The sequence below is a fragment of the Marmota monax genome, unplaced genomic scaffold (genome assembly GCF_021218885.2).
Source record: "Marmota monax isolate L192 unplaced genomic scaffold, Marmota_monax_Labrador192_F-V1.1 WCK01_AAM20220418_F8-fsc00091, whole genome shotgun sequence".
NCBI classification, from domain to species: Eukaryota; Metazoa; Chordata; class Mammalia; order Rodentia; family Sciuridae; genus Marmota; species Marmota monax.
The window spans coordinates 2,296,961-2,313,525 of NW_026692434.1; the positions used below are offsets into that span (position 1 = coordinate 2,296,961).

Here is a 16,565-nt window from a genome sequence, read left to right on the forward strand (position 1 = left end):
AAGGGGTTGATCAACCTTTTCCCATTCCTCCTTCCCTTCTCCTCTTCCCAGTCTCCACTAACCACCCTTCTACTCTCAACTTCTACAGGATTAGCTTTTTTAGATTCCACAAATAATATCGAGTGATACTTGTCTTACTGTGCCTGGTTTATTTTACTTAGTATATTGATCTCTATTTTCATTCATGTTGTCACAAATAACAAGATTTTATTCTTTTGGGGGGTAGAATGGTATTTCATTGTGTATATGTGCCACATTTTCTTTATCCATTTATCAATTGATGGATACCTCAATTGTTTCCATTCCTTGACTATTATGCATAGGGCTATAATAAACATGGGGATACGAATTTTTCCTTAACATACTGAATTTCTTTTCCTTGGACATGTACCCAGCAGTGAGATTGCTGGATCATATGGTAGTTCAATTTTTAAATTTTTGAGGAATCTCCATATTATTTTCCATGGTAGCTGCACTAATTTACATTCCCACCAACAGTGATCAAGTAGTCTCATTTCTCCACACTCTTGCCAGCATTTAGTGTTTTTGTTTTTGTTTTGTTTTTGCAGTGTTGACCATTGAACCCAGAGCCTTGTACATGGTAGACAAATGCTTTACTTCTGAGTTAATCTACCAGTGCTATCTCAAATCATTTTAATAATGGACATTCATACTAAGTTGAGGTGATTTTTCATTGTGGTTTTGATTTGTGTTTTCAAGATGATTAATGATGTTGAACAATTTTTTTGTGTGTGTATGGACCTTTTTGGCTATTTCTACCTTTTCTCTGAAGAAATGTCTACTTAGGACTATTGTCCATTTTAAAATAAGTTTTGTTGTTGTTGTTGTTATTGTTTGGCTATTAAGTTTTTGGAGTTTCTTATAGATGCTGGATATTAACCTTTTGTATAGTTCTCAATTATTTTCTTCTGTTCTATAAGTTGTCTCTTCACCCTGATGATAATCTCCTTTGTTGTGCCAAAAGTTTTTAGTTTATTATAATCCCGTTTGTCACTTTGTGCTATTGGCATTTTATTTTTAATACCCTGTCCATTTTGTTGTGCTAAAGCATTTTCCCTGTTTTCTTCCAGTAGTTTCATCATTTCAGGTTTTACATTTAATTTGTCGTACAAGTTGATTTTTGTGACTGGTGAGAGATAAGGGGTCTACATTCATCCTTCTCCCTGTGGATATCCAATTTTTGCCTCTGTCCTTCATTCTGTGCATGTGATGTTTTGTGCTTATTGATTTGCATCTCTCAGATCAATCTCACTTGAGCCCATTAAGTAATCTTTTTAATGGGCTGTTGGGTTTGGTTTGCTGGCATTTTTGAGAATTTTTGTTTCTATGTTCATCTTTTTTTGTTGTTTCCTTGTCTTGTTTTGGTTTCAGGTTTTTCTAGCTTCATAAAATGTGTTTAGAAGAATTCCTTCCTCTTCAATTCTTTGGAAAAAATTAAGAATTGGGAGTTATTCTCTAACTGTTTAGTATAACTCAGCAATGCAGTCCAGTCTTATTTGAAGGGAATTTTTTGTTATTTTTGTGTTCAGGTTGTCTATTCCTTTATGACTCAACCTTGATAAGGTATATGCATGCAGGAATTTGTCCATTTCTTCTGGGTATCAAATTTGTTGGTGTATAGTTGTTCATAGTAATTTCTAATGATCCTTTGTATTTTTGTGCTGTTATAATGTTTATTGTAATGTCTACATTTTCTTCTCTGATTTTATTACTTTGAACCTTCTTTCTCATTTTCTTTGTTTAGCCAACTGTTTATATATTCCATTTATCTTTTCAAAGAACTGTCTGTTTTATACCTCTTTTGTAATTTTATCTGTTTCTGCACATATATGTATTATTTCTTTTCTTTTACCAATTTTGTATTGGGTTTGTTCTTATTTTTCTAGTTCCTTGATATGCACTAACAGGTGGTTTACTTGAGTTTGGTTTTCCTTTTTTTTTTCTTTTCTTTTTTTTTTTTTTTTTTTGATGTATCAATTGCTATAAACTTCTCTCTTAATAATTTTTTTTGACTCTTATAGCTTTTGGTATGCTTTCTCCATTTTCATTTGTATCAAGAAATTTTTAAATTTTCTTCTTGATTTATTCCTTGATCCACTGGCTCAAGAGGAAGTTGTTTAATTTCCATACATTTGTATAATCACAAGATTTCTTGTTATTGATTTCTAGCTTCATTACATTGTGGTTAGAAAAAAATACTCAATATGATTTCAATTTTTAAAGATTTGAGACCTGTTTTGTGACATATCTATGTACAATCTGTCCCTGAGAATGTTCCACATGCTGATAAGAAAACTGTGTATTAAGCAGCTATTGGATAGAATGTTCTGTAGATATTATTTTGATATTATTTACAATTTAGCTCTCATGTTTCTTTATATTCACCTGTATTGTCTATCCATTGCACAAAGTGGGATATTAAAGCCCTCAGTTATCATTACATTGGAGTTTATCTCTTCTTTTAGGTCTATAATATTTGCTTCAGTTATTTGAGTTATCTGATATTGGGTGCATTAATATTTAGAATTATTTTCCCTTGCTCAGTTGACCCCTTTATCGATATATAATGACCTTTCTTGATTCTTTTTGCTACTTTTGACTTAAACTCTCCTTATAGTTTATAAATATGCCTATTGCTGCCAGGTGTGGTAGTCCATGCCTGTAATCCCAGTGGCTGGGGAGGATGAAGCAGGAGGATAGCAAATTCAAAGCAAGCCTCAGAACTTCAGCAAGGCCCTAAACAACTTAGTGAAATCCCGTCTCAAAATAAAAATAAATGAATAAATAAAAAGGACTGGAGATGTGGCTCAGTGGTTAAGCACTCCTGAGTTCAATTTCTGGTACCAAATGTGTGTGTGTGTGTGTGTGTGTGTGTGTGTGTATCTTTTGGATCCCATTTGCATGGAATATCTTATTACATCTTTCAATTTCATTCTATGCAAATGTTTAAAGACAAAGTGAATTACTTCAAATAGTGCATAACTATGTCTTTAAAATAAAACATTTTTTAACAGTAGAGGCACAATTTTAAACAATATAATATAATAATCCCTGTATTATATCTAAAATGTCATTCCAAACAAAATATCATAAATACAGAATTTGGTTTCCAGGGCTTTATAACCCCTCAAACCACTGGTCTAATCCAGTTCAATAAAAGGATCCACCCTTTATGTATTTGATTAAGTAGGATTCTCAACCTGACTCCACTCTTCTATACCTTATCACCAACTATATGGCTCCAAATCCATTAAATCTCACAGATTGATCCATTTCTTTTTACACCCAATGTTGCTATCACAATTCAAGCCAACGTTAGCCCTATCTGGACTATAGTATAGTTTCTTAGTTTCTCCCAACATTCTTGACCCTTTACAATTTATTCTTGATATGACAAAAATTAAGTTTGAAAATGTAAATTTATGACTTTCCTACTAAAATCCTATCATAGCTAACTTCTTCCTTGGTCATATTGCCAGAGAACCCTGTAAGATCTGGCTTCTGCACACCATCTGAGCTCATCTCCTGCCTCTTTCTCCTTGTCATGATCTCCACAGGACTCAACCTTCTTTATTTTCTGGAGCACACATAATTTTGGGGACCTTAAACCTTTGCACTTGGACAGAGCTTGCCACAAGACTTTGAATTGCTGGCTCCATTTAGTGATTCAGACCCAGCTGTGGTACTGTCTCCTCAGAGAGGACTGGCAGAGCATTTTCCTATCACAGTACCCTCCTCACATTCTCTTCCTAACACCTCTAACCGAGGCTTTTATGTGTTGATTTATTTATTTACTTGATTATCATCGGTTTCTCACATATCTACCCAGAGTATGCATTTGTGAGGGCAGAGCTTAGTGGGTCTTTGTCACCACAGTTCTCCCAGGTCCAAGAAGACACATCCTAAACTGTCAGTAAATCTTTATTTATTAGTGTTTATGAGATTTCAGTAGGGGTTGGGGAGTGTTTAACACTGACATATCAGAAAACTCTTCTCTGACAAAATACCTAGTTATGAATCAGTTTTCAATAGGATTACAGTTTTAGAACAATAGTTTGAGGTTTGTTTTTGTTTGTTTTCTTTCAAATTTGTAGGTTTGCAATTACCCTGGAAGCCCTCTCTTACAAATATGGAGGGGTCAACTGAAAACATAGGACTGACACTGTATACGGGGGTGGGGGGGGGGGGGCATTGACTGTCTCTATTAGCTATGTGCCAAACCTGTGAGTAGGGTGGAAGGAGCTGCTCCCTCACCACTTTGGCTTCCCAGTTAAACATGAGATATAAAATAAAAAGCTATTCATTCATGTCCTAGAATATCTACATGAGGGGCAATTTAAAAAAAAAGAACTATAGATATGGAACATGGTAAATGGCTTTTATTCTCAAATATTTCAGTGTTTATCTCTGAAAGATAATGCATATTTCCTCCTTGGAAATTTTTAGATGTTCAAAACAGAACTTAATATCTACCTCCCTAAAACCTTACTACCCTCCATTTTTTTTTTCTACTTCATAAAATGAACTTACTATATCCATCATCTAGGGGCTGAGGTCGTTAAAAGGAACATCCTAATTAATGAATTTTTAGAAAACTTCTAGGATATGACATGGGCAAAACCTTAACAATAAAACCCATCTAACGGTACTAAAAGGAATTTTATAATGTATATATAATGTCTCTCTCTTTTCTGACATCTCAATTTTCCATTTTTCCAGTAACTTGAACTTGACACATTAAAGGAACACATATTGGACTTTTGCATTACATTTCATATTGGGTTTTCTCCCCTTGTTTTTTTTTTTTTTTCTATGTCCAAAAAGATACTTTGTCAATTCAGTTCACTCATAGTAGTGCAGCTAATATTCAATAAAAGACCTTTCAGTTCTCAGTGTAAAATAAAAGAGCAAAAGAGTCCACTTGATACATCTTTGATGTCATTGTTATTTCTTTCCTGAAACTGACTTCATGAACAAAACCATTCACATCTTGGATGCATTTTTTTAAAAAATTTATGATAGTGTTTAACTTCAAATGTCCCTCGAATTTCTAATATTAACTCAATTTTGAACATAAGCCAAAATATAGAATATGTCCACTGTCAGAAAGGACTGAGCAACTAATATTGTAAATACATGAACATAAAGTCTTTAAATTGCTTTTTTAATTTTCACTCTTTTACTAATGATGAGGCAAAGTCACCCTTCAGAAGAAGCCTCATGAGGACAACATTTCAAAAACAGATGTCTCACTCTTTCTAATCTCTTTTTAGTAAGGTCTTTTCTCATTCCTCAAGGAATAATAATTCCCTACCAACTTCTCTTCTCTCCAAAGTCTACATTTTATTTGCACATTCCTGACTCCACATCTTCATATATATAAAGACATATCCTCCTTTCTTTGCTTGTGTGTAACTATTCATATTAAAACATACTTAAAAATCACTTCAAATCTGAATATTTAAGGACAGCACACATTTCTTTCTTATAGTAACTTAGATTAGGATGGCATCACCAAATTCATCTCTGTTCATTTTGCTTTCTCTAAAATGTGCATACTTGTGCATTCTTTTGCCAAACAGATTGTAAGGAACAAGATATAAGTCTTATTTTTATAAACCCTTCTCAGATTGCTTAGAATAGTAAGGGTTCATAATGCAAGCTCAATAAGTGTTATCTTTGAAAAGCCAAATTCTGAAATGAAAAATGCACTCATCTTTAAAGCCAAAATAGAAGGTAAGTGGATAATTTATAATGTCGTATTGATTCACTAAAATTGTGTCTTTTGTCCTGCAAATGTACTACATAGCCAATAAGATTATATCAGATACTTTTAATAAAGTGAGATGCTAAAATTACATGAATGGGATGATCAAATTGGAGTTTTGTAATTTTTAATCTCATAAAGGATTTATTAAGTATAGCAACATGTAAGGCTTGGAATTAGGTTGAAAGTACTTACTCATATTCTGCCAGACTTTCTCATTTGTTTGGATCTTCACAACAACATTGGCTTCTCTCAAAACTTTGGATTTATGGTGAATTCTCTTTCACTTACAATCAAATTGACTAAGAACCATGGAATGATAGGGGAAAAAGTAGCCACATGTGAGTGCATTATAACATGTAAGCTAATTAAGTTATTTTAACCTGGTAAATATTTTTTGTTGACTCCTTTTTCTCTTTTATTTTGTGGCATTTGCCTTTGTCAGTGCTGTCTCCTTTCTCTAAATTATTCAAATCTCACTATTCTAAGCTTAATATAATTACTCCCTAAACAGATGTGATCCATCCTGTGAAAGCCTAAATCCTTCATGTGCCTGTTAAGATGTTTTTGCCTTTGACCTTTAATTTGTTTATGTACATGCATAGTGTATTAAATTATAAGATTTTTGAGGTTGGGATTTATTTGCTTTTCTTCCTCTGTCCCTCTTTAACACCTATCACAGTGACTGATAAGACTAGTCAAGTTTAACAGTCCATATTAGATCCTAAGGATCAGATACAGATATCTGAAAATGACTTGCATGCTTTCTTTGCTTTTGCTTCCAAGGCCAGTCCTTCAGGTATTCCTCTCACCTCTCCTCCCCAGCAGCTTTCTGATTTCCTCCAAACATTTCTTCATTACTGCTTCAGACCCTCCCTTATTTCTTGGGTAACTTTTTCTCCACGCTGCACTAGATCAATGCCATCCTTCAAGGGCTTCTTATTAATCTGATTATAACAGCCAAAACTCATAACACAGCTGACAAAAGCCCTGCAGAATTTGGCCTCTGCTCTTTTACCATTGTCCTCTGCCATCTCTCTTTACCTGGCTCTCTAGATTCTGTTCACTATGGCCTCATTCCAATTCCTGCAAGTGCCCATATTTCTGCTGCCTCAGACACTTGTGTACCCTTTTGTAGAGAAACCATGTCCTAAGTATTTTCTCAGTGTTCTTCAGGGCTTGCCTGAAACCTCAGTTTGTCAAGGAAAACTTCCTAGTCTTTCTGTCATAGTGCTCTAAATCAAACTTTGCAACACACTATTATCAGCGATTTATTTAGTAGGCAATTAATGGTTTATTTTTAAGAGATCCCTCTCTAAAATATGAGCTCTTGATGCATTGGTTAGTATTTATTGATTTTTCACCTTTGGTACTCTAAGTTGGGGCCCAAGACCTTGTATTTTTGAATGATCAATAGCTTTGAAGAAATAAGTGAATCAAAAGAGATACTAGTGCCAGTAAGTGGTTGGAGCTGGAGAATATTATACTAAGCAAAATAAGCCACTTCCCAAAAACCCAAGGCCAAATCTTTTCTCTGATATGAAGATGCTAATTCACAATAAGGGGAGGGTGGGTGGAAAGAATAGAGTTACTTTAGGTACAGGGGAGTAAAGGGAGGGGAGGGGATATGGAGGTAAGAAGGATAGTAGAAAGAATCAGACATTATTACCTTATGTGCATATATGACTGCATGACCAATGTGATTATACAACATGTAAAATCAGAAAAATGAAAAATTATACTCCATTTATGTATGATATATCAAAGTGCATACATGTATTCTAGTGTCATGTATAATTAATTAGAGCAATTTTTTAAAATTTTAAAAAAGAGATACTGGGGATACATAAAAGAAAGTATAAGTGAAAAAGTAATAATAGTTTTGAAGGTAATAGTAAAATCTTATGTTAGTGTGACCTTCCATTGCATTCCCTGAGAATTCACTGGTGGGGATTCGTTGTTAAGGTTAGTTTTACTGTGTGCTTTCTGTACAGACTTCCCAATAGGGAGATCTCCTCACAATGTTTCTCTTTCTGCTTTGATAGTTGATGGACAGTGGCAGGAGTGGAGTTCATGGAGCCAGTGCTCAGTGACATGCTCAAATGGGACCCAGCAGAGAAGCCGGCAGTGCACTGCAGCTGCTCATGGGGGCTCTGAATGCAGAGGACCGTGGGCAGAAAGCAGAGAGTGCTATAACCCTGAGTGTACAGGTAAGTAAGTCCTGCATCTAATGAATGCCTGCCATTCATAAAACCTGGCAGAACCAGGCTGGGGCTATAGCTTGGTGTTAGAATGTTTGCCTAGCATAGGTGAGGCCCCAAGCGTAATCCACATCACCATGAAAAATAAAATAAATAAGTGAATAAAATAAAACCTGACAGAGCCATGCCAGACAATCATGGAATAATAAGATATTTTTATATTCCTAATAAATGAAGCCAGTATATCAGAGTTTATTCTACTAAATACCATGTTAGTAAAGTGACATATTCAGGAGACTGAATACCAAGTAAGTTAACAAAGTTTAGCACTGAACTGACACTTTTACAAGTAAGTGTGTCTAACTCGTCAGACACAAAAGTCAGACACACTAATATAACCATTTGCTAATTACAATGAACTTTATTTGTCCAGTAAGTCAAATATTTGACTAGTTTATTCATGGTGGAGATTAATAAAAATTCAAGGGGTTGTAATGTTCTGAGATATACAGATTCCTAAATCAGTGTGTGGTAGAGCACTGTCATTGACCATGACACATTTCTTTTAGCCAACGGTCAGTGGAATCAGTGGGGCCATTGGAGTGGATGTTCTAAATCCTGTGATGGAGGTTGGGAAAGAAGAATAAGGACTTGTCAGGGTGCAGCAATCACAGGACAGCAATGTGAAGGAACAGGCGAAGAAGTGAGACGATGCAGTGAACAGCGATGCCCTGGTAAGAATGAACAGAAATGATCCCAATGGAAACAGTTTGCAACCTGAAATTTACAAAAGATTAAAAATAATGCCATTAGTCAAGGACAGTACTTCCTCAGTTTAAAGATTGCTAATGATAACCCAGCAATTTACGTTTTCTCTATTATATGGGAAATCCCTCCAGAGGTGTCATAGAATAGTTTTATTGGTTTTAAATGATTTGTTGAAAAATGACATTGAAAAATATGGTAATAAAAATATGGAAGACCATGATTTAAATTAGCTTATAACTTTTCTACCATTTTCTGAAATGTTTGTTTACTGATAACACAAAGCAAGTTGCCTTATATTATATATACCATAAATACAAAGATATGTTAAATAGTTCAGTGAGAAGCTAAAGAGATGATGTTGAAATTCAGACATTTTATGTTCTATTGCTGATTAACCTCACTTTGATGGATGCCATTGAACATCTCTGTTCCTACCCCTTTCACCAATTTCCACTGTACAAAGAAATTCCTATGAGAGAAATATTCTAAAATGAAAGCATAAAGTCTAAATTACCAGTGAAAGAGTTGAAGTGCTACTACATTAGAATATTTTTCCATATAAGCACAGAAAAGGATGAAAGTCAGAACTTTTCCAGATTATAAAGCATATGTTTTTAAAGATTACATAAAGAAAGATTTCTGCCAGGCGTAGTGGTGCATGTCTATAATCCCAGTGGCTTAGGAGTCTAAGGCAGGAGGATTGCAAGTTCAAAGCAGCCTCAGCAGTTTAAGGAGACCCTGTCTCAAAATTAAAGATAAAAAGTGCTGGGGTCGTGGCTCAGTGGTTGAGTGCTTCTGGGTTAAATCCTCAGTGCCACCTTGCAAAAAAAAAAGAGAGAGAGAGAGAGAGAGAGAGAAAGAGAGAGAGAGATTTCTTCCAAATCACATGTTCATTCAATAAAATATTATTGGCATATTGAAAACTCAATAAATATAATTTATAGGATGATGTCATAAGCAAAATTATTATAAGCACACTTAAAATGTGATATGATGAAATTTTAAAATTTGACAGTGCTTCACAGTGAGGTATACAGGAAAAGGCTGAACTTAGAGAATCTGAATCTCTTGTTCTATTGGTAGCCAGTCCCTGTGGGGAAGCTGTCTGTCTCTCCTGCTATACAGACACTGAAAATATAGTGAGCACAACTAGTTGCAGATCTCTTCAGTTCAGAAACCTATGAATTTCTGTCTCTATCAAACATGACTGCATCTGTTTATAAAAACCACAGTACTCTCAGAGATATCTAGGAGTCAAAACTTTTCTTTTCTTCATAATTAGACTTCTAAACATTTCTCACAGTTCAACACCAAGAATACTAACTGGAACTAAACTTTAAGAGCAGCAATTTGTCAGTAGGTTTTCTTTGGGATTAAGATCAGTGTTGTTGTTGTTTTTTTAATTCTAAAGCCTTATGAATTCAGAATGATAAGAAGTAAACAGCATGCAGCATTTTGATGTGAAGGATACCTACACAGTTTAGCACTGTGAAATGACTCCTGTGCTGCCTGGAAATAAAGAAGCATTAAACAAAAACATTAAGTTCACCTAGGGACAAATTTCATTAGACAATAAAGCATGATTAAACAAGACTCTTGTAGTATTTGAAGTTACCTTAACCAGTCTTAGCATACTATAATTCTTAACAGGTCTTTTAAAACTGTCTTTCATCTGTATATATCTAGGTAAGATGGTTCTGGTGCAATCGAATTTACCAAGATTGCCACCTGCTGTTTGGAAAACATTTTACAAATAAGTTTATAAGAAAAATACTGTACTGTATTGCCTCAGTTTATTTGTTGGCTTTTGTGATTTAAGGCAAGTTGAAAAATTATCACATAGAATTAAAAATACCTTTTATATTACACCATACATTTTGGAGTATTATTAACATTTTAATTTTACTCTTTTGGATAATATATGAAAGGAACAACAAATTATTTACAAGTATGTAGTTACGTAATTAAAATGAATTCTTGAATCAGGTAAATAATTAACAAATTACTGCTTCACGGGGACAAATATATATTTATATATACACATACATGCACACATATGCACACACATGCAGGTTTATACACTAGGCCTTTGAATACATCCTGATCTGATACTTTTATATAAACACAAATTACATTGTCTCTCAAAAGCTTTATATGACTACTAACGTCAAAAATGCATTTCACTATAGAGAATATAAAATGTTTTATCAAAATAGTTTGCTTATATTTATCTAACTTTTTTCATGTGCAGTAATATTATTTTATTAAGACAACAGTATTTCTAAGTTTTCTACAGTAGACTTGATCTATAAATGAGATCCTAATCTTCCTTGATTTCTTCTATGGTCACTGTATCATTTTTGTAAGTAGGACCTTAATATTCTCAATTCCAATCATTTTATAGGTGCACATTTGCACATAGACAATATTAACGGAGAAAACTTTCAAATTACCAAAACATTTACTAAGGCATTTTTCCTCTTTTCATCAATAACAAAGCCTCAACAAATGTTCCTTTTAGAACAATAATTTTTTTCTACTATTATCATTGTGAATATTTCTTCAGATACCTGGGCAAAACTGCTATTTATTTTTATGCTTCACTTAATCTGAAAGCAAAACAAATTAATCAAGTGTGCAAGGAGACCCTCTGTAGTCAGGAAGGAGATATAATACTTTTACATCTTTGTCTAGATAAGCAGTGAAAATAATAATTAATCATCTGGACTTAATTAGAAGCTGCTGTAATGTCTACTAAAGGTAGACAATAAAAATATTTGCACATCAGTGTTAGGACTTTTCTTTAAGGGTAAATGGATAACCTAAAGATTTTTACAAATATCATAACCAAGAATAAGATTTTTCTTTTGTCATCATAAGAAACTGTAGGGATGGAAATTTTATTTTTATAAATACTAGTAGCTGGGAAATAGAATAACTACAGGGAAGATAATTAAGGGTTTCAACTTTTAAATTGGTCAAATTTGCCAAATAATAATCTTATTTACCTCACTGTCATTGTATACCCTCAGACTCTGAAGAGTAAAATAGTAGTATGGTAGTAGTTTTCCGTGTTTTTTTTTTTTGTTGTTGTTGTTATATTTTTCATTTCTTTTTCTAATAATTTCCTAGATACTATTATTTAGAAAGCAAATATTATAGCTGGTTTAGCCTCTGTTAACTTTTTGGTTCCTTGGGGACATTCTTAGTCACTTTCTCAGGGGAAGAGCTCACTATTTCTACAACTCTATTTCCAGGTTCCATTACTCTTTTAGTCATTAATTACTGAGTAGGAATCTACCATTTACAGGAAGATATTACACTTAAATATATAAATAAAACCTCCTTCTTGGAATGACAGTTGCGTAACTTGCAGGCTGAGTGTGCTCAGAAAAACTTGTGAAGCAAATTAGCCCATATCATAAGTGTACATAGAAATAGCACCTTGGGTCACAGATGCAGCAATTTTGGGGATATCTCTGAATATTCATAACAAAGGAGGACAGTAATGTTGGGAGCACAAAACCTTTCTAAGAACATTGGTATTCATTTGTATTAGAATTTGGCACCCTGTAATATAATGTATGTAATCTCCCCCAACACACTCAATCCCCCACTTTGTAGAAATGTCATTCTGGGATTGACCATTCCTTATCTCTGCAAAGTTGCTTTGCAACAGTAAATTTCTCCTCCAAATACCAAAAGAAACTTCATTTAATTTCTGAATAATTTTCTTTGAACTTCAGTAGGAGGAATCACAAAACTTGCTCACTTTATGCCCCCTTGTTTTTCTTTTATTGCCCACTCTCATTTTCCAAAGCTACGCTTTTTGAACTTTAGTATACTTAAACATCATCCTGAAAGGTTGTTGAAACGCAGACTCCTAAGATGGACTTCCACAGACTCTGATTCAGCAGGTCTGGGTGAATTTGAGAATTTGCATTTTTAATAAAATGTCAAGTATTTTTGAGGATGCTGGTCTGCTTATCATCCTTTGGGGTGCAATGATCTGTTATAGTAAAAAAAATAGTAGTAGTAGTAATAATAATAATAATAATGTGAAAACTAACAGAGAAATGAAATGCAATCCTCCATCTCACCTCTCTTGGTTAGAGATTGCAAAGTTCTATTTTACTCATGCTTCTATTTTATTCATTCTTACTCAACAAGATTGCAAAGTTCTATTTTATTCATGCTTCTTCAGAAATGATGAGGGATTTTTTTATGTAATCTGTTGATAATGAAAATACAAACAATCCATTTTAAGTTTTTCCAGCTAACTCATTTCAACCAAAATAAGATCTCTTCACAGCAGTCCTATAAAGAAAAGTAGGACAGTTAATTAGTTGTGTGGGTAAAGATGGTTTAGTCCTTATCCATAACTCTCAGTTCTCCAGTCCTCATTTTTCCTGTTCCATGAAGAAGCAGGAAAAACAACTTAAGTATTATTTGAGCAGGTTTGATAAAAACTGTGCAATGCCAGGACACAGATCTTCTTATCCCCAGCACCTCTCTCTTCCTGAGCAGGAGTATATTTTTGCTGCCTCTTATTCCCCAAGGCTATTAGCTACTGTATACACATATAAGTGAGTGTGAGCAAGGTGTCAGGGAAGAAGACAGCATCTTAGCTCACATTGACTTATTTTCTCCCCAGGTCCCAGTTAGTGGGGTGGTAGATAAATCACTTCCAGTACAATTATTTTGTCTTTGGTAGAGATAAGTTTAATATGTTTGGTAAATTAGACCCTTCAAAACGCCGGTGTAGTACTCCATTTTAAGGCTAAATGTAATCACTATTAGAAATCCAGATATGTGAGTATAAAATTTGCATTTTCTTATTGAAAGAGAAAAAAAGCTACTCTATGTTAAAATTACATACAAGTTGACATCTGCTTTGCCTTTTTCTTTTTAAACTACTATTAGTTCATCACAAATAGTGCTTTTAAAAGCTCCTATTCCATTGGAATTTCTGATTTTTCTGATGTCAGATGGTATCTGTATACTTTACAGGGAATTATGCTATTATAGGTTGAGTTCTTCATAAGGTTAAAGCAAGTATTTTCACTGAATATTTTTGGACATAACAAATAATGTCACACTTTAAAGTTCACATCAATCACCTAAAACTAAACACTAGGTTCAGTGTTTAACAGTAGGTGGCACTAGAAATTGAATTCTTTCTTCTTAAATGTTCTATTTGTTTTTACCATGTCACTTCTAAAAAGCATGGAAATTAATTAGAACTTGAAGATAACCCTATGTGAGAGAGACCACCTGTTGTTTAATAAATATTTAAAATAGTGTCCTATCCTCCCACAAAAGCATGGGTTTTATAATATAGTCCACTCAACAGTTCTGGGAAAAAAAATCAACTGAATTTTGTAGGCAGAATTAAGGAGAAACCACTGAGGTCTAAAAGAATCAATATCTATATCAAATAGTAATTTATGTCCCTTTTCAAACCTGTTTCTATGGAGACTTTTATTATCATAATTTGTCTTACAGATTGCTCATCAGATGAGACTTTGACAGAAGCCCAGGGCTTCTGTCATGGTAGAAACTTAAAAGGCAATTTGTTGTAATCTTATATTACCATACTTTGTCCAATACAGAAATATTTGGCAACATGCTGAGCATTCTCAAGTCAAAAAGTAGAGAAATACTTATACATTTTTTTTTTGGTTTCTTTCTTCTATCTCCAGTAATTTGTAATAAAAATAAACACAAATTTTAGGCACTATTTAATCATTATTTTTAAAATAAAGGAATTAAAGTTAATCTTTAAAATTACTGAAATTGATTAATACAACTCCCTTTTGGGGTCAGTGCTTACTAACATTATTTTTAATAATAAACTGAAATTTATTTAAACTATTTTTTGCGGTTATAATTTGTAATATGATACTTCTTTCCTTAGAAATGAATGAAGGAAATGCCGGAGGCAGGAAAAATGTCAAAACTTCTATAACAAGTAATTCAGTTTCCCCATATCTTAGCTCCACTAACCCTTTTAGGTCAGAGCTCCTTGAGGCAGTCCCACCCCGTAACCAGCCTTGCTGGGATTGGCCCTCCGTGTGTCCAAATAATGATCCTAAAGACCTCAGTGCAGCTGGCCTGACAGGAGGCTGTGGCCAGGTGGCTCAAGTCTCAAGTAGCCTTGCCACTCATGCCAGTGTGCCTCCAAGTCATCACTTTCTACATGTGCTAAGATTAGAGAAAGCTAAAAAGGACTCTTATCCTCAGCTTTTCCTAAAATAATATAAAAAGGCAAGTAAAATTTTCCAGCAAAATGTGGAATGCACTTCAATGTTAAAAAGTCTAATAAAAACTTGGTAAAGAATTATTTAGTTATTCTTCAAAATTGAAGTTAGCCATTGTTTAATTAAATTAGTTAACAGCTTGAAACTAGAGTGATCTTATCTACTAAGCTGAAATATAGGATTAAATGATAAAATACAGAATTTGCTTGGGAGTATGTACATAAAATATGATCTAGACCAGCACTCACACAGGCAATCTGTAACACACAGTTTGCTGATAAAATTAAAGTTTGTCGTTTCTGTCTTCGAGACTTAAAAACAATTTTTTGTAAAATATATGAATAACTTATTTATCATAGATCAACAACAACAAAAGTACCCCTATGCTTAGGGACAATGTCTACTCTAAAAATGGGTCTTGTTTGTGTCTGCAAGCCATCACCTTCCAGCTGTAACCTTAGGCTACATAGTTCTCTCTACCTTGGTTTCCTCATGTTTAAAATATATTCTATTCACCCAGGGAGATTACTATGAGAATTTGATAAATTAAAATACGAAATTCACTTAGAAGAATAATTCCTAGTGAAACATACAGATTGCTGATACAATTGTATGCTTGAGATAGCTAAAACCTTTTCTTTTGTGAGGCACAGTGTTATGAAACACTTCATAAATACTCTTTATTCTCTCAGGCCTTGACAGCAGCATGAATTCTTCACCTGAGTAGGTTCCACCTTTGAATTTAGAGCTGTAAACCATGTGAGCACAGAGACGGGATCTATCTCATTATCTGCATCCCCCAACCTGAGAATTCACAAAACATAATAATTCATGTTTGCCAGCAAGTAAAAATTGAAACGTGGGGTCACGAGTAGTGCATGTTTTCCTTTTAGTTTTTTCTGCATGCCAACTCTATACTTTTGAATCAATTTCTCTTTAATGCTGAAATTCTAGCATATGAGGTGAAAACTAATTCTCCACATCAAATTGATTTAAACCCTGTATAATTTCTGCTATTTTTAAGAGACAGAAAATCAGTTTGAATAGACAGATTAACAGCTAATCACTAGGTAATTGCTACCTTATTTTAAGGGAGCATGCTAACTACATACTTGTGACTTCAAGTACAGTTGTATCTTACAAATGAGTTTTTGTATCTTTGTGCTAGTGATAGCAAACAGTGGGATGTTTCAGCTGATGCACAGAGTTGCTCTTCCATTTTGCTAAGGCATAAAAATAAGGAGTCCTTCATATTGCTGCATGATAATATGTTTTTATTTTGAGCACAGAGAGAGGCCTAAGCTAGTTATCTATTTTCTAATTTACAAAATACACATAAGTAGCATTAAGCACACACACAAAAAATTAACACAAATCTCTATCTCTAGCTTATGTTTTTCTCTTGAGCTTTGGTTCCATATAGCAACTGGGTTTTGGATAGTATCTAAATGTGCTCAAATATTACAAATGCAAAACTATTTTCAGCATCTCTCCCAAGCCATCTCTGCTTCACATACTATAGCTCAAGATGAAGCACACTGGATGTCC

General features: G+C 33.9%; 1 protein-coding gene across 3 annotated transcripts in view; it reads left to right on the plus strand.

Moving 5' to 3' along the window:
• Positions 1-16,565, plus strand: part of Adgrb3 (adhesion G protein-coupled receptor B3) — a 695,051-nt gene that overhangs the window by 295,117 nt on the left and 383,369 nt on the right. For all 3 annotated transcript variants that reach the window (XM_058578796.1, XM_058578794.1, XM_058578795.1), the window contains 2 exons: positions 7,834-7,998; positions 8,559-8,723. In XM_058578796.1, coding sequence (XP_058434779.1) covers positions 7,834-7,998; positions 8,559-8,723 — 330 coding nt within the window. The remainder of the gene's footprint in view (positions 1-7,833; positions 7,999-8,558; positions 8,724-16,565) is intronic.